Source organism: Puccinia triticina, chromosome 6A (genome assembly GCF_026914185.1).
Source record: "Puccinia triticina chromosome 6A, complete sequence".
Taxonomy (NCBI): domain Eukaryota; kingdom Fungi; phylum Basidiomycota; class Pucciniomycetes; order Pucciniales; family Pucciniaceae; genus Puccinia; species Puccinia triticina.
Genome location: NC_070563.1, coordinates 544882 through 560346, shown reverse-complemented (window position 1 = coordinate 560346; position 15465 = coordinate 544882). Strand labels below are relative to the sequence as shown.

Below are 15465 nucleotides of genomic sequence, written 5' to 3'. Positions count from 1 at the left end.
CATAATCAAGCTATCAGAATCTGGATACTCGAGATTTTATCTGAACGAACACCGATTGTCGGGCTCAACTTCCTCAATAAATTATTAATCTGTTTCCAGGTCAGTTGGTTGAAAGGATATTTCTTGCTGAAGAAAGGCTGGAACTGACGTGGATCATTTATTGTCCCCTTTTACACAGACGAAAGCCGGCATCGCTTTTCGTTTCTTTCATACCCATACACTGTTCCAGCCATCCTAAAACTCTGCCCCTCATGGCTACGTTCGGAGACCTGCCTGTAGAGATTCATCAGTTGATCGCAAACTGCTGCGGTGACATTGGACATGGTGTACTGGTCAAATTTTCCTTACTGAATCGATCCTTCCAATCGCTTGCGCTGCCCGTCTTGACAAGTTCAGTAAAACTTGACCATCTGAAGAATGACGATCGGAAACTGCAACTTTTCATACACCGCTTTGCGCCTCTCTATCGAACCAAGCTCACTTGCCTCTCGCTCGTTCTGGGCCGGTCCCAGATCCCTGCGCCATATTCCCTCGACGACGGTCTCGATGAAATCTATGCAGACATCCTTTCCCTTTTGCCGTTTTTGCAAAATTTAAACGTGACCATTAGCTCTGGATCTGCGAAGGAGGCGCTCGAGGAGAGCGACTTCCCGCTGACTTTGAAAGCTGTGCAAAGGCTGAAGCACCTCAAAGCGCTTACCATCTGCCAAGATCAAGATGACCCTTCGGCGGCTTCCTCGTCATTTGTCGCGCACTTGCTTTTCGATTGCTTGCCGCGGTTAAAATGTCTACAAACGCTGAAACTGGACCGAATGACCATCGTCCTACCATCTAATCTTCCTGCACAATCTGCCCAACTGAACCACTTGAGCCACCTGCGCCTGCGATCCATAAGAATCATCCACAAACCGTCGACCCATTTACGACGGGATTCATTTACTGAATTCATCAATTTCTTCTCCCAAAATCTCGAATCAATAAATCTCAGAGATATCACGTTTGATTTACCATCCCAAATTCACCAAGTCTTCGCGCCGCGCCTCTGCAACCTGGTTCTTTCATTCAAATCCAGTCAGCCCCGGGATCTGGCCTGTAAGACGATTGAACGTGACTATCTTGAACAACTCTACCGCTATGTTCTCGAGAACTTCTCCGGGAGTTCTAGTTTAGAATCTATCAATATTCACGAACCAATTGGTCTGGATCAATATAAAATTCTCAAGAGCCGTGGCGGATTCCGGGACGTTTTTCAAACAAATCAATAAAATTGGAGGTCGTGGACGCATCTTGCAAAGATAGGACACGCGCGTAAGAATATGCAACCCTAGAAACGGGGGATGGAAGGGATCAGTATCATTATGAATATTCAGCTTGACATTCTGTCGCGCGCTACCTCATCTTTGTAATTTGGATTTGATGTTGTCTTTAATTCAGGGATTCAAGTCTGTGGAATGTACTTTATTTCCAGCAATTTGGCAGATTACATTGGAACACGTCTTGAGTCAATTCAAGGTCCATAACCACAAAGCACGAGATCTCATCACACCTTGATCCCCCGGGCAAGCCTGGACAGGCAAGGCGCCATGGCGGATCGGCTGGGGCTCTTTAGTTTTCGACATGCCTTTGGGCCCGGGGAAAGGCGACTGCCAATGGATAAACCAAGTGTAACGCGTTTGGCGTTCCAATGCGGTTAATATCTGCACTGATAAAAGGACATCGGTTGAGCCAAAAAACACAACAATGAGTGGTTTTGGAAAGATATCAATTGAATTTGAATCCGCTTGAAAATAAGCAGGGTTCCTCCCCTTTTAGAGATCAGAGCCACACATTCTTGCCAACACAAAATATTGGATGATCAAGCTATCACCCTTGGCCCGTGGTGGTAACATGTTTTTGCCAATGTTAGAGTTGCTCAGGTGGATTCCAGCTCTCAGGGATGTTTGTCAATGTTTCACATGTGGCCTTGATATTCACTTTATTGGTTGGTTGGTGAATTGCTGGTCAAGATACGCTAGCTGAGTGACTTGCCATTTCCTGAGTGTTAGACACAAGGTTTTTTGGATGAAATGGGGTGACTTTTATTGAATCCGTTAGTCTCTGTTTGCTACACCTCTTTAAACCTGTGAAACATTTGTCATCAGCGGCGAGAAGCGACGATTGAAGGCATTGAGCAAACCTAATAAGGTTCTAGCATAGAGGTGAGCAAAGCAAGTGTAGACCCATGCAAGACATTTCAACCTGTTGCATTCCAGACAAAAAAGATGTTCTACCAAGGCTCATGATTCTAATAAGTCTAGATTACATAAAAAATAATACATGTGTTCAATTCTCTATGTGAGTTCTAATGGCTTCTAAATATTTGCGTTGTTTATACAATTATGGTGTTCAAAGTTGGTTTGCATAATTTTATGCATGCATAAATCATAAAATCATAAAAATATTTTGGTGAGGAAATTTTGTATTACATAATCAGACAGTCATATCCCCTGCAAAAAAGATTTTATGATTTTATGATTTATGCATGCATAAAATTATGCAAACCAACTTTGAACACCATAAATGGAGGACTTCCCTTTGATTTACACGGCTGTGTAAAGTCAGATTTGGCACTTGTAAAGCCAGATTTTTACACCCTGGTTTTACACGCACTTTTCAGCTGCTAGATCAAACCGGAACATCCCTCTCAATGGCCGGTACAGACCGGTCATTGAGAGTACACAACCCTCCCGATAGCTGGTCTGTACACCCCGGGTGCACTAGAACGTCTGGGGACGGGCTGATCCTTACGTCTCACGACAGGACCTTCCCCGCAACAACATATGGCCCAGTCACGGGCCCCGTGCCAGGCCCCACGACGGCTTCATGAAGCCGTCTTCCACCCCCTTGCCCAATCCACCGTCCAAACCCTACGTCACCAGACAGAAGCAGCCGACGTTAGTTGGCTGCTTGCAGCACGTCCACCAAATGGAGTGGCCAGAACAGACGGCCAATACACAGTGGCTCATAAACCACACGGCCAAAAAATTGCACGCCACATGTACGGCACCCCACCACAACTACCGCGTGCAACCGTCCGCGGCAAGATGAAACTGGCAGGTATTGCCCGCTCGCTTGCGGTAGCGGGGCGCAATGTGCAACGCACAATGCCACCAATAACCGTGAGAAATGTTAGAGTCATTGTTTATTGCGCACACATCCGGGGTAGGAAACAATCTGCCCTGAAAAACACATACAACAAAACAAAATACACAAAAGTGAAGGTGAAAGCGCGGAAAGAAAAGAGACATACAAGAGCTCTGTACAGGGGGGTTAGAAATTTGGAAACCATATATATAGATTGAGAGCAGAGCCTCGCCGGGAGGCAGAGCAGCATTTTCACCATCTTCACCATGACTTCAAGCTCGGTGGGTGGCTGAATTATGTCCACATCAAGCTGAGAGAAGGGAGTAGCCCCTGTGGCCAAAGGACCAAGCTCAATTTATGCAAACTGACCACCCACCACCCGCGGAGCTGAAAAGTTTGGCCTCTTGGTGACACTTTGATAATGCAAACAAGATCATCGCTGACACACTAATCCGCAACCCACATCAAATTTTCTTCAAACTCCAGCACTCATCATCTGCGGGGATTGGATGCACTTGGAGGAAGGCGGGCTGGAGACGCATGTGGACCGGCTTGAACAAGAAGAGCTGAAAAAAACAGGTGTTTGACAACACATAAGTCATCAAGAAAATTGGGAGGGTGTGTGAGGGAGAGTGAGAGCTTATATACCTGGGTGACCGAGGCGCCCAAGATAGCAACGATGAAGCCAACCACAAGGGGCGGAAGGTCACAATCCGCGCCTCACTGTCGTCCGCCAACGGGATCAACGCCAGCTTGTCCTCCAACGATACTTTTGAAGGCTGGCTTGGGTCTAATTCTGCGTGCGCCAGGGTTCAGGAGCATGAGCTCGGCGGTGCCGGCCGGCCAGCTTTCTCCCCCGGCGTCACGTCCCCTCCAGCCTCCGTGCGCTCCTCAATAATCTTCTTGGCTGGCTTTTCCCCCACCTGCTTGCTCGCCATCCCCCATCCTGCGCGTCAGTTGGCCCCAACTGTCTTCCACTAGCTTCTTCATTAGTTGGAGTGGTTTCAGCGTCGACCCTTGTACAATTCCAACCGACTTGGGAAAGCTATCCATCCTCCTCCTCCTTTCTTTGAAGTGTCTAACTTAGTATCTAACTTGAAAGAATTCTATCTACACATATATATGTGACTTTTTTTTGTAACCGAACACAAATTAGGGCTTTGTTTGGAGCCGATATAAATACGGACCTACTTCGCGCAGCAGCGGAAAACTCTTTGCGCACAGAATCGACCGTCCCCCGACGTCGACCCCGCTGTGCGCGCAAGCCAAAAATTACTTCGCTTACAGTGACTTCCCCCGAAAGAAGGAGGTGATTTTTCCGGATTTTTTCTCGATGGATCAAAAGAGGGGGTCTTACTTGCCCCCTCCACAAAATATTGGATTATTTGAAGGTGTCCTTGTGATGCAAAAAAAAAAAATCATAATATTAATTCAAAAAAAAGGCACCCGCTACCCCGATAGCCCACCCCGGGGCCTTTGTACCTGCTCAAACTTAAGTGGTCGGGTACCCAGCCCCTCGAAAAGAAAGTTCGAGGGGCAGCAGCTCCGGGCCGGGCTATCCCCCAGCCGCCGTGCCGATGGCCGGCACAGGCCATCGAGCGGAGTTGCACACTCCCCCGATGACCGGCCAGCACATGCGTGCATGTGGCACAAATTACCGGTCATCGAGGGGATTGGGTACTCCTCTCGATGGCCACTCTGTCCCGGTCATCGAGTGGAGTACATACTTCCCTCGATGACCGGGTCCGTCCCGGTCATCGAGGGGAGTGTTCACTCCTCTCGATGACCGGGTCCATGCCGGTCATCGAGAGGAATACATCCTTCCCTCGATGACCGGGTCCGTTCCGGTCATCGACAGGAATGTTCACTCCTCTCGACGACCGGAGCTTGGTGACCTGGTTGCTCCGGTTGGCGAGAGGAGTGAACACTCCCCTCGATGACCGGAACGGACTCGGTCATCGAGGGAAGGATGTACTCCTCTCGATGGACGCCCTGTTCCGACCATCGAGAGGAGTACACTCCCCTCGATGACCCGATTACTCCGGTCGTCGAGAGGAGTGAACATTCCTCTCGATGACCGGAACGGACCCGGTCATCGAGGGAAGGATGTGCTCCTCTCGATGACCGGCATGGACCCGGTCATCGAGAGGAGTGAACACTCCCCTCGATGACCGGGACGGACCCGGTCATTGAGGGAAGTATGTACTCCCCTCGATGACCGGAACGGACCCGGTCATCGACGGAAGTATGTACTCCACTCGATGACCGGGACAGAGTGGCCATCGAGAGGAGTACACAATCCCCTCGATGACCGGTAAATAGTGCTAGATGCACACATGTGTGCTGGCCGGCCGGTCATCGGGGGAGTGTGCAACTCCGCTCGATGGCCTGTGCCGGCCATCGGCACGCGGCTGGGGGATAGCCGGGCCCGGAGCTGCTGCCCCTCGAAAAGAACCTCGAACTTTCTTTTCGAGGGGCTGGGTACCCGACCGCTTAAGTCTTAGCAGGTGAAAAGTCCCCGGGGTGGGCTATCGGGGTAGCGGGTGCCTTTTTTTTGCATATTAATTATGTTTTTTTTTTTTTACATGACAAGGACACCTCCAAAAAATCCAATATTTTTTGGAGAGGGCAGTTAAGACCCCCTCTTTTGATTAATCAATTTTTTTTTTGAGAAAAATCCCCTCCTTCTTTTGGGGGAAGTCGCTGTGTGCAAAGTATTTTTTGGCTTGCGCGCACAGCGGGCTTGACGTCAGGGGACGGTCGATTCTGTGCGCGAAGAGTTTTTTGCTGCTGCGCGAAGTAGGTCCGTATAAATATAGGTGATATAATCATTGGTTAATTCAATGAAAACTACAAAATTCAACATAAAGCCTCCAAATATTTTTTCTAGGCAACCTACAATACTGGTCTCTTCAATTATGAAGTCAGATTCAACTGATTCAGCCATATTCAGTACTGTAGTACCATTATATCGCTTTTGACCAAAACAAAGCAATATAATGGTATTATGGTGCTGAAGATGGCTGAATCAGTTAAATCTGACTTAGTCAGATTCAACTGATTCAGCCATATTCAGTACTGTAGTACCATTATATCGCTTTTGACCAAAACAAAGCAATATAATGGTATTATGGTGCTGAAGATGGCTGAATCAGTTAAATCTGACTTCATAGTTGATGAGACCAGTACTGTAGGTTTCCTACAAAAAAAAATTGGATTCTTTATGTTGAGTTTTGTATTTTTTATTGAATTTACAAATGATTATATCACCTATATTTATATTGGCTCCAAACGGGGCCTAGAAAAATAAGATATCAAATCTGATGATTTATGAAATATGATGACCACTAGAAATAAAAAATGTATCTATGTATATAACTGTGTGGCAGGTAGCCATGTCTGTGATGGGGCTGTGTTGTGATGCCATGCCCGTGGCTGGGTGGTATTCTTGCCGGGACGAATACAGGGCATTTTGTTTTGAACAGTGAGCCAGCACAGTCTTGCAGCACTGTTGTAACATGGTGGGATTGCCGCAAACTTAACTAAGTCCCTCCCAAGGGAGGCCGAAGGCCTCCCTCTGGGATGGACTTATGCCTTATTGGTGAAATTTGCCTGAGAGAAATGACAATAATCCTTACCTTCTTATGCTAAGGCCCCTGCACAGGGCTGCCTTGGTGTAATCACCCTCTACATTTACACTTAGACTCTTGAGATGCCTGGCTATCTCCTGCCACCTTTGTGTACATTTTTCTTCTTCCCAAACCCAAGATACAAGGCATGTAGTAAAAAAACTTCATGCTGGCAAAAACAGTCAAGGTATAATTGTTTTTCAAATGAGCTCCCTCGGAATCTTGAGTGAACAGGCCCAAATGCATTTTCTCACGCAGTTGGTTGGCAAGGCTGGACATCAGTCCTGGATACCTGTCATTTTTTTTCCCGAGGAAAGCGTATGGATTTACACTAAAATGATGTTTTACGGACCCCAGGCTTGGCTTTTGCAACCCACCAACTTCAATGTGTTATTATGAGCAAGGAATGATGAAATTTGATGATCTTAGAGCATCAAAAATTAGCCAAGATGCAGGCCTTTCTTAATATCCAAAAATATTGGTGAAATCTTCGGAGGTAAGGGAGCTATTGCAACATTTGTTGAAAATGGCGTTTTTGGCCATTCCTCTCAGGCCTAAATCACCGATACCGCATAAGTCCCTCCGGTGGAGGCGCTTCGCGCCTCCACCCTCGGACTTAGCTAAGTTTGGGATTGCCGGCTCATTGATGGCAACTCCTGCCCGACGGGGCTAGGAGGTCTGCTGTGTGGAAGGCTAGCCTTACCCCGTCGGGAGATGGTGATTGGCGGTCTTGCCTCACTGGGACCTCTTTTTGCCGTAGCTGCGGCGAGTCGATGTCAAATTATTGCCTTGGGCGGTTCGACGACGAACTTTGAAAATTATGCGCCCGGTCTGTACCGGTCATCGAGAGGATTCAACCCTCTCGATACCCGGTATAGACCGGCCATCGAGAGGATTCAACCCTCTCGATGCCCGGTATAGACCGGCCATCGAGAGTACACCACCCTCTCCGGTATGGACCGGTCATCGCGAGGACATAGCCCACTCGATGACCAGCCTGTACCTCGAGAGGACACATCCTCTCGATGGCCGGTACAGGCCGGCCATCGAGAGAGAGGGCACCACCCTCTGGCAGATCTGTGCTGGTCATCGAGAGGACACAACCCTCTCGATGGCCGGTGCAGACCGGTCATCGAGGGGGTACATCTGTACCGGCCATCGAGAGGCTTGAGTCCTCTCGATGACCGGCGTTGTGTCCTCTTGATGTCCTACCCACCGGTCATCGAGAGGCATGTGTCCTCTCGATGACTGGTACAGAGCCTCTCAATGAGCGGTCCGCACCGGCCATCGAGAGGGGTCTGTACTCTCGATGACCGGTCTGTACCGGCCATCGAGAGGGATGTGTCCTCTCGAGGTACAGGCCGGTCATTGAGTGGGCGTCTATACCGGCCATCGAGAGGGTTGTGTACTCTCGATGACCGGTTCAACAACGAGGGATGAGGCCCGAGTTGCTGGAATACCTGGGGTTGTAAATCTGGCAGGTATTCTGGCACCTCAAGCCTGCGGAAAAGCTTCTAAAGCTAAAAATTACACGGTGAGTCAGATCTGGATTTACAAGTGCCAGATCTGACTTTACACCGCCGTGTAAATCGAAGGGAAGTCCTCCAATGACTCGAAAATCGAAGAGAGGCAAAAAGATGCAGACTGTTCTTCAGTCGTAGATAAAATACAACCAGCGTAAATAAAATCATTTCGTCTATAAAATCATCAACAACGAGAGCGCAAGAGTTCTAGTGAAGATGTGATGATGGCCGCCTACGGTCCAAGCCAGTCTTTCTCGAGGAGGAACCTGCCCACATAGCTGATGATCGTGCCCGCGACGATCTTGTAAGTTGCTGTGATGGTGGGAATCCAAAAGAGGGGGATCCCGGATCGTTGGAGGTCATTTGGATAGTTATCTTCTTGACTGTGGTGTCCATATTCGAATGATCCCCATAAGAAAAGTGCCACCAAAACCAGATAAATTCAAAATGGATGAGCTATCTTTTTCAAGTAAATCCAAATGGATTCAAGGTAGAGAGAGAGAGAGAGAGAGATAAGATAACCATCTATTTAAAGAACGAAAAACGGACCGGCATATCCTGTATTTACCGTCGCTCTCCTTGCGCATGTCGACTCTTGTGATGAAGTGGAGCTTAGCTTTAATACAGGGGGCAAATCTAGACTCGAGAGTCTCTGTAAGATCTAGGAAAGAAGATCCAAGAAGGGGAGTTGATTTTAGGGCTAGTTAGGATGGTCCGAGATAGGTTTCGCCTGTTTTCCCAGAGAGTGAAATGAGCAAAGTGCTCACCAACGGTAGCGTTGAGGCGGTCTTCGCTGAACATGACTGCATGAAAATCGATTTTATTGTTGACCGAGAAGACTCGACTGGACGGATGATAGAAGTCTTATTCGTCAGCTGACTATGTAAGCGGCTGAGAACGTCTGTGAAAAAAAGAGATAGGGCTGAGGCGGAAGATGAGGGATGGGAGGGATGGACTCAAACAGTAGCTTATAGATCCCCTTCAAGTTTGCTTTTCCATTGGGGGTCCGGGGCTGGTTGAACATCGGATACATGATGAAAGCGTCCTCAGTGAAGTACCTGTGTACGAACAAACGCAGTTCCAGCGGAGAGAAAGAGAGATCATGAGACAAAATTTGAACGAGAGAGCAGAAAAGGATCGTAACTGTTCAACATTGCTGGCGATCTCCTTGGCTGAATACGGCTCAGTGATTTTACGGACAACATCGGCAAGCTGGATATTATTAGCCGGGGAAAGTGCAGGAAGCAAGTTGGTAAGTCTGTGAAGCTGGAGAGCAAGAAAACGAAATAGAGCGGACTTCTTTGACTGGGTCGTCCATCTTCTTTCTAGAGTGAAAGGTCGAAGGTTTTTCTGATGGAGGTCAAGCTGATAACCGCCTTGCGCCTGTCTCGACTGTCTATCTACTAGCTGTTGATTGGGATTTCGCACGAGAGATCTGAGTTGGATGGATTAGGATGTAACGCGGAGAGGTCAAGAGGTGGACGAACGAGTTTTGAGAGCACTGGGGTCAGGAGGAGCAGGCAGCCCAACCGAAGACAGTTGGGTTTTTTCATGACATGATCGCTGGCTGTGGCGAGAACAGCCTGATCGGGACTAATTATCAGTGTTCACTCGACACGTCAACTGCCGAGAGAGCACACCAACGCTCAGACGGGCGATCGGATAAGGCTATATTATTGCAATCACAAGCGAAAGGAGCGATCGGAAGACTGCCAGCGACCATATGCCCATGTTGATCGGCCAAGGGTTTGCTTCGGCGTCGAGCCTGCCAGGCCTCCTCCGGCTCAGACTCTGCTCATGTTCAGGCAGGGCCCATACCCGGCATTCGGGCTGGCTGTACTACTACTGCACCTGCATCTTTATTCCGGGCAACACAACAGTACCCCCACTTTTGGACAAGAGGAGACAAGCCATATGAGTTCACCCGAAGTGGATCACTGAAGAAGCTCAAACTGAATGGATAAATGAGTTGGTCAACAGATGTTGTCTCTCTTAATTCAAGGACCAAACAAGCCATGCTTCAAGTAAAAGTTGCCGACGAGAGCCGACGTGAGGGCAATGGCGAGCTTCCAGATGGCTAGCACGGAGGCCAAGCCCGGAATAAGATCGAGACCAGCGCGGTGTAAATCGTTGGGATAGTTATCTTCTTGTCTTTGACATGTAAGGCGAGTCGATGGAGTCAGCCAGAGTTCCATCCCAATTGGTTATCAATTTCATCACGAAGAATGGGAAAAAAATGTCCACAAAGGAAGAAAGAAAGCAAAGAAATCAAATATCCATCAATGCTGCGGTCCAACATTTGCTGCACAAACCTTTGCGCTGACAAAGATAACAGAAATCGGAGACAGACCTGCAGATCCGATATTTCCCGTCGCCCTCCTGGCGTAAATCGACCCTGCTAATGAACCTGAGTCTGACCCATATCGGGATGAACCTTCCCTGGAGGGTTTCAGTTAACTCTGGTAAGGGTTGGTAGTGGTCAAGAGGAGACGGACGATCTCAGCGCACTTCATCCACTCTTCAACATCGATGGCTTGTTCGGCAAGTCGTGAACGGGGCCCCCAGAGATTGTGGGATGGGTTGCAAGATATACGCACCAACTGCAGCCTTAAGCTTGTCCTCGCTGAACATCACCGCATGAAACTCGATCTGGTTGTTGATCGTTAGCACTCGACTGGATGAACAAGGCGATTGATTCGGTCAGTTTTCTCCTTCGGTTGTCTCAAGTTAACATATAGCGTGATGATAAGCCTGCGATGGCCGGCCGTCGGCCCTCATCACCATCCCCTCAGGATTGAAGAGTATACTGGTGTTGTTACGGAGGCAAAAAAAAGTGAAAGTCCAACCCAACAATAATTTGTAGATCCCCACCAGGCTCGTCCTCCCATGCTTGGTACGTGGCTGGTTGAGCAGCGGATAGAGTAAGTAAGCATCTTCAGTGAAATACCTTCATGAACCCACCCGCGCACCAGCAAATCATACATAGATAAGGATTATGTTACAATCAGCCTAAGCAAGTCAGATAAAAGATCTGCAGAGAAAGGCCTCACTTTTCGAAGTTGTGGGCGATCTCCGTGGCGGCATATGGCTCCGTGATCTTGCGAACGACCTCAGGAAGCTTGAAATGGTAGGCAAACAAAGAGCGAAGAAATTCGTTCAAGTGTGTAAACTGGACTCGAAACGAAAATCGGGAGATGGGGTAGAGTTATGCCAATGGCCACGGACTTCTTTGACCGGGTCTTCCATCGCGGTGAAAGCTGTTTGATGGAGTTGATAATAAAAGTTTTCGGCAAAAAGTGGGGACACCAACGGCCAATTAAGGCTGGGAAGTCGAGTTGACTTGGATAATATGCGATTGCAGGACAGGAGAGGAATGCTAGAATATGTTGTCCAGCTCTGCCAAAGATTCCCTGTTCTGTCCACATCAATCCGCTGGACTATCGTCGTGTTAAACAGTTGACCAAGAATAGCCGATCTTCCTTCAGGATCGGCCGAGCTAATAAATATGTCGGCCCCGCAAGCCGACGACCCTCTTTCTAGACGACAACATTCATAAGCCGAGCTCTGATCTGCTCTGATTAAAGAGTAATTGAGGTACCCATTAACTCTCATCAGAGAACTCGATTTAAGCTCTCAAAGTGGACCAGAGCGCGCGTGCTATATTGTTAGTTTGATCCAAGAGTTGAGCGGGGAAGAATCAACTACAGGACGAATCTTTGGTCAGGTAAGAAGATACCATAAAAAGGTACTTAATTGATTTGGTAGCTGAAGCCTACAGACGACTTCCCGTCAAATCTACGACCTTCGTAGAATCCAAAAAGCCTCGATTTTTGGAGCAAACTTCAACACTCCAGGCTCTAAATGCACTCGCGCAAGGTCCCCAGATCTCAACACACTACAAGAGAAAGTCAAGCAACTGCCACTGTACTGGTGGCAGTGAACCAGTTGAGATGCATGAACTTTGAGGCAACTGGTGGTGTTACTTTGAACTTTGTCAAATTTTACTTCAAGCAAGCTTCATGTTAATGCACAGTCACTGTGCATGTTGCAACATGACTGTGTAAATAATGATGGGTAATTACATAGGTGAAGTTACAACAGACATTTGTCATTTATCTAAGTTTATTAAAGACAGACAATCACAAAAACAAAAATCAAGGGTTTCCCCTACAAAATAATCAAAAAAAGCCCAAACAAAAACACCCAGCCCAATACCCATCCTCTTCTAGAGAGGGTGCAAGTATTGGACAGATGACTCCCAGCGCACCGCATTTAAGGCAATTGCAAAGGGGGGCCACCAAGAATTAACCCCTCAAACTGTGCAAGTGCAACAGCGAAGGGGGTTGAGTACAAACCACCAGCTGGAAGTGCAGCAGGAGAGGATGTCCTGGTATGTATCTAAACCTCAAACTGTGCAACTGCAACAGCGGAGGGGATTGAGTCAACCACTGGCTGGAAGTGCAGCGCAGCGAGTCGACTGGCCATTCACACTCGCCTCAGGTCCTCCTATTTACACCCCACCCTGCACTCTACAATTAACCGACTATACAATGCTGCCATTCAAGCCTCACGACAACACTTGCATCACCTCCTCGACTGTATCCAAATTCATCAAGATTTCCCTGTCTCCTCCGCCCTTGTTGCTACGCAAGCCCCACAACTTCACCCGCCACCCAGACAGCTGGTCCAACTAGAACAGTATATCGCCTTGCCGTTCCACACCTCTCCCATTGTCCCCGTAACTCACCCGCTGCATTCTTGTGTCGTGGTACTGTATCCTAACGCTCAAAAATCCAGCACGTCATCGCCCCCGCAACATATGTATTGTCTGGGCCAGGATCTAACCACTAATGACCCATTCCTTTCCACCTACCCGCCAATTGCTCAACTTCAGGCACAACACTCCTCTCGACTCGCCAGGCCAAATGTGGTGTTGTTTGGCTTCAGGGCCAGGCTGATTATGCGACCGGTTCAAGCCCATTGTCTCCTCAACCACGTGAATCCACCCGCCAGTTGCTCAGCTCGAGGCACAACACTCCTATCCAATCGCCGGCCAGACCGTGGTCGATTCTCCAGGCAGAACGTGACGTTATTTTGGTTCAGATCTAAGCTGGTTAAACGACCGGTTCAAGCCCATTTTCACTTCAACCAGCAAACTCACTGTTGACAACTGGACTGAAGTTTGAGCCAGGCACATCTCACACCCTGAATCGCTGTCTTGGCACCGCTTGGCCCGGGGCTATCCGTGTTGCCTACTCCAGTCTTTTAGCTTATCACGCTGTTGCCACGCCGTTGATCTTACACAATGGATTAAGCCATATGACCTGCTGTGTTCAGGGAAGGCGTTGCACATAGCTATTCCAGGAATATTACTTTAAATTTTCATATGTATATAGCAATCACAATCATGATCTCCTGAACCACGCCCTTGAAAGCTTGTTGCTGGCCGGCTTCCTCTGCTGTAGTGAAACCAGCACTGTCCCATATGAGTGTGAGCCTAGAAAAATTTAACATCATGAGGCTGATGATTTGTGCTTCCACCCGGGCAAAGATAGAAAGACTGTCAATCAAATGCCTCCGGTAAGCGCCGGAACTCAGTGAGCAGAAGGGACGCTTTCCTGTCAAGGCATAATGGCCGCCACTCGCGCCCGCTTTCCAATATCATTACCTGCGGCAAGTGTGTGTTGGGATTTCCTAGTCGCCATATGTTTACACCAACTCGTGGTTGCGCCCTTAACGCACCACACACTTGTCAGTGTGCATCTGCCCAATGTGTGTTATCAATATATGATCAGAACGCTAGGCTATTGCCCTCAAGTGCCTTTGACCGTCATGCAGGCTCCGCTGGTTGCAACATGATTGGCATGACGGCGCGCTTGGCTATTTGCGTTTCAGGATGAATCAACCTGATGTTTGCATTCAATCAGACACATCCCAATCTTGACACTCCGACCAAGCCCAACAAATCCCAATATTCACACACCAACCGAGCCCTTTTGCAAACCCCGTGGGCCGTTTGCCGTCACCTCAGCCTTCTCCTGGAATTTAACAAATATACGATAACCCAACTGTCAGTTCACAAAGTAGGTGCATTGGCTTGATTAATATTTGCCACAATCTGGTGGGCCAGTTGCTTGTATGCGATTACATAGACTTTTAAATAATTTAAGCACCAAACCACTGGCTGATGCTCCTATCAATTGTTATTTTTGTCTGACTTCAGCCCTTTAATCACTCGGACCTACCTTCGCAAACCCGGTGGGCCGTTGGCCATCTACTCAGCCTTCTCCTGGAATTGAACAAATATACAATAACCCAATTGTGAGTTCAAGAAATACTTGGATTAGCTTGATTAAGACTTGCCGCAATCTGGTGGGCCGATTGCTTGTATGTGATTACATAGACATTCAACTAGACTAAACGCCGAACCACTGGCTGATGCTCCTTTCAATTGTTCTCTTTGCCTGACTTGAGACCTTTAATCACTCGGACCAACCAACTGGTTCAATTGCGGTACGATAATTGAGACAAAAGGAAAAGTTCGTAATAGCACGCACCCCACCTACAAGGCTTCTTTGCGAGACTGTTTGTCTTATAGCATCCCTCACAGCTGCAGACCGTGTAACGTCGCATGTAGTAAATGTCAAGCTCTTCACTTCAAGGGCGAAGCAACTCTTGGAGAAAGAGAAAACACCGACCCCTCATTCTCCACTTGTTGACAAAAAAAGAAATCCTGCGTAAGAGGTCGGCCCTTCCGTGAATATAGTAGTGGAACTTATGTCAGCTAAAAGTTACTCGCAAAATTTTGGCAATTTTCATGCTGTCAATTGTGGCTTGCTCGTTGGCAAGTCCTTTCTAATGGCTGGGTTGGGTTTGGACTTGGCTCGATTATATTGAGGTGTTGTTGCTGTCCATGTTGTCGTGCCACCTTAATTTTGTGTTAATCCTTTGCTCTGCGGTGTCAGCTAGCTGTAATGTCTACCACTATCGGAGTCTTGTCTCCGTGCGCTGAACGTGGAGCTCCTTCTCCAATTCCAGAATCCGGACCCAACTCATGAGCTCCCCGTCTGCGGGTTGCACAGCCTTCAAATGAGACCACCGTTCCTGCCAACAGTAGCTCAGGTTCCACCGTGAAACTGTCCAAATTGTTGAGTGTGCTGTATAGATGTTGGCGGTTTTTACAACTGTTT

General features: G+C 48.1%; 3 protein-coding genes across 3 annotated transcripts; 1 reads left to right on the top strand and 2 right to left on the bottom strand.

Moving 5' to 3' along the window:
* Window positions 1-251: 251 nt before the first annotated feature.
* Window positions 252-1265, top strand: PtA15_6A57 (uncharacterized protein; the record flags this gene model as incomplete). Its single annotated transcript, XM_053170299.1, has 1 exon — window positions 252-1265. The coding sequence occupies one exon, from the start codon at window positions 252-254 to the stop codon at window positions 1263-1265; it is 1014 nt and encodes a 337-aa protein (XP_053020984.1).
* Window positions 1266-1502: 237 nt separating this feature from the next.
* PtA15_6A56 (uncharacterized protein) lies at window positions 1503-9593 on the bottom strand (the record flags this gene model as incomplete). The annotated part of the gene is made up of 8 exons (XM_053170289.1): window positions 1503-1702; window positions 8423-8448; window positions 8512-8658; window positions 8825-8936; window positions 9043-9119; window positions 9238-9333; window positions 9420-9487; window positions 9573-9593. The coding sequence occupies 8 exons, from the start codon at window positions 9591-9593 to the stop codon at window positions 1503-1505; spliced, it is 747 nt and encodes a 248-aa protein (XP_053020983.1).
* Window positions 9594-10272: 679 nt separating this feature from the next.
* Window positions 10273-11521, bottom strand: PtA15_6A55 (uncharacterized protein; the record flags this gene model as incomplete). Its single annotated transcript, XM_053170278.1, has 5 exons — window positions 10273-10426; window positions 10626-10734; window positions 10873-10949; window positions 11326-11393; window positions 11501-11521. The coding sequence occupies 5 exons, from the start codon at window positions 11519-11521 to the stop codon at window positions 10273-10275; spliced, it is 429 nt and encodes a 142-aa protein (XP_053020982.1).
* Window positions 11522-15465: the final 3944 nt, after the last annotated feature.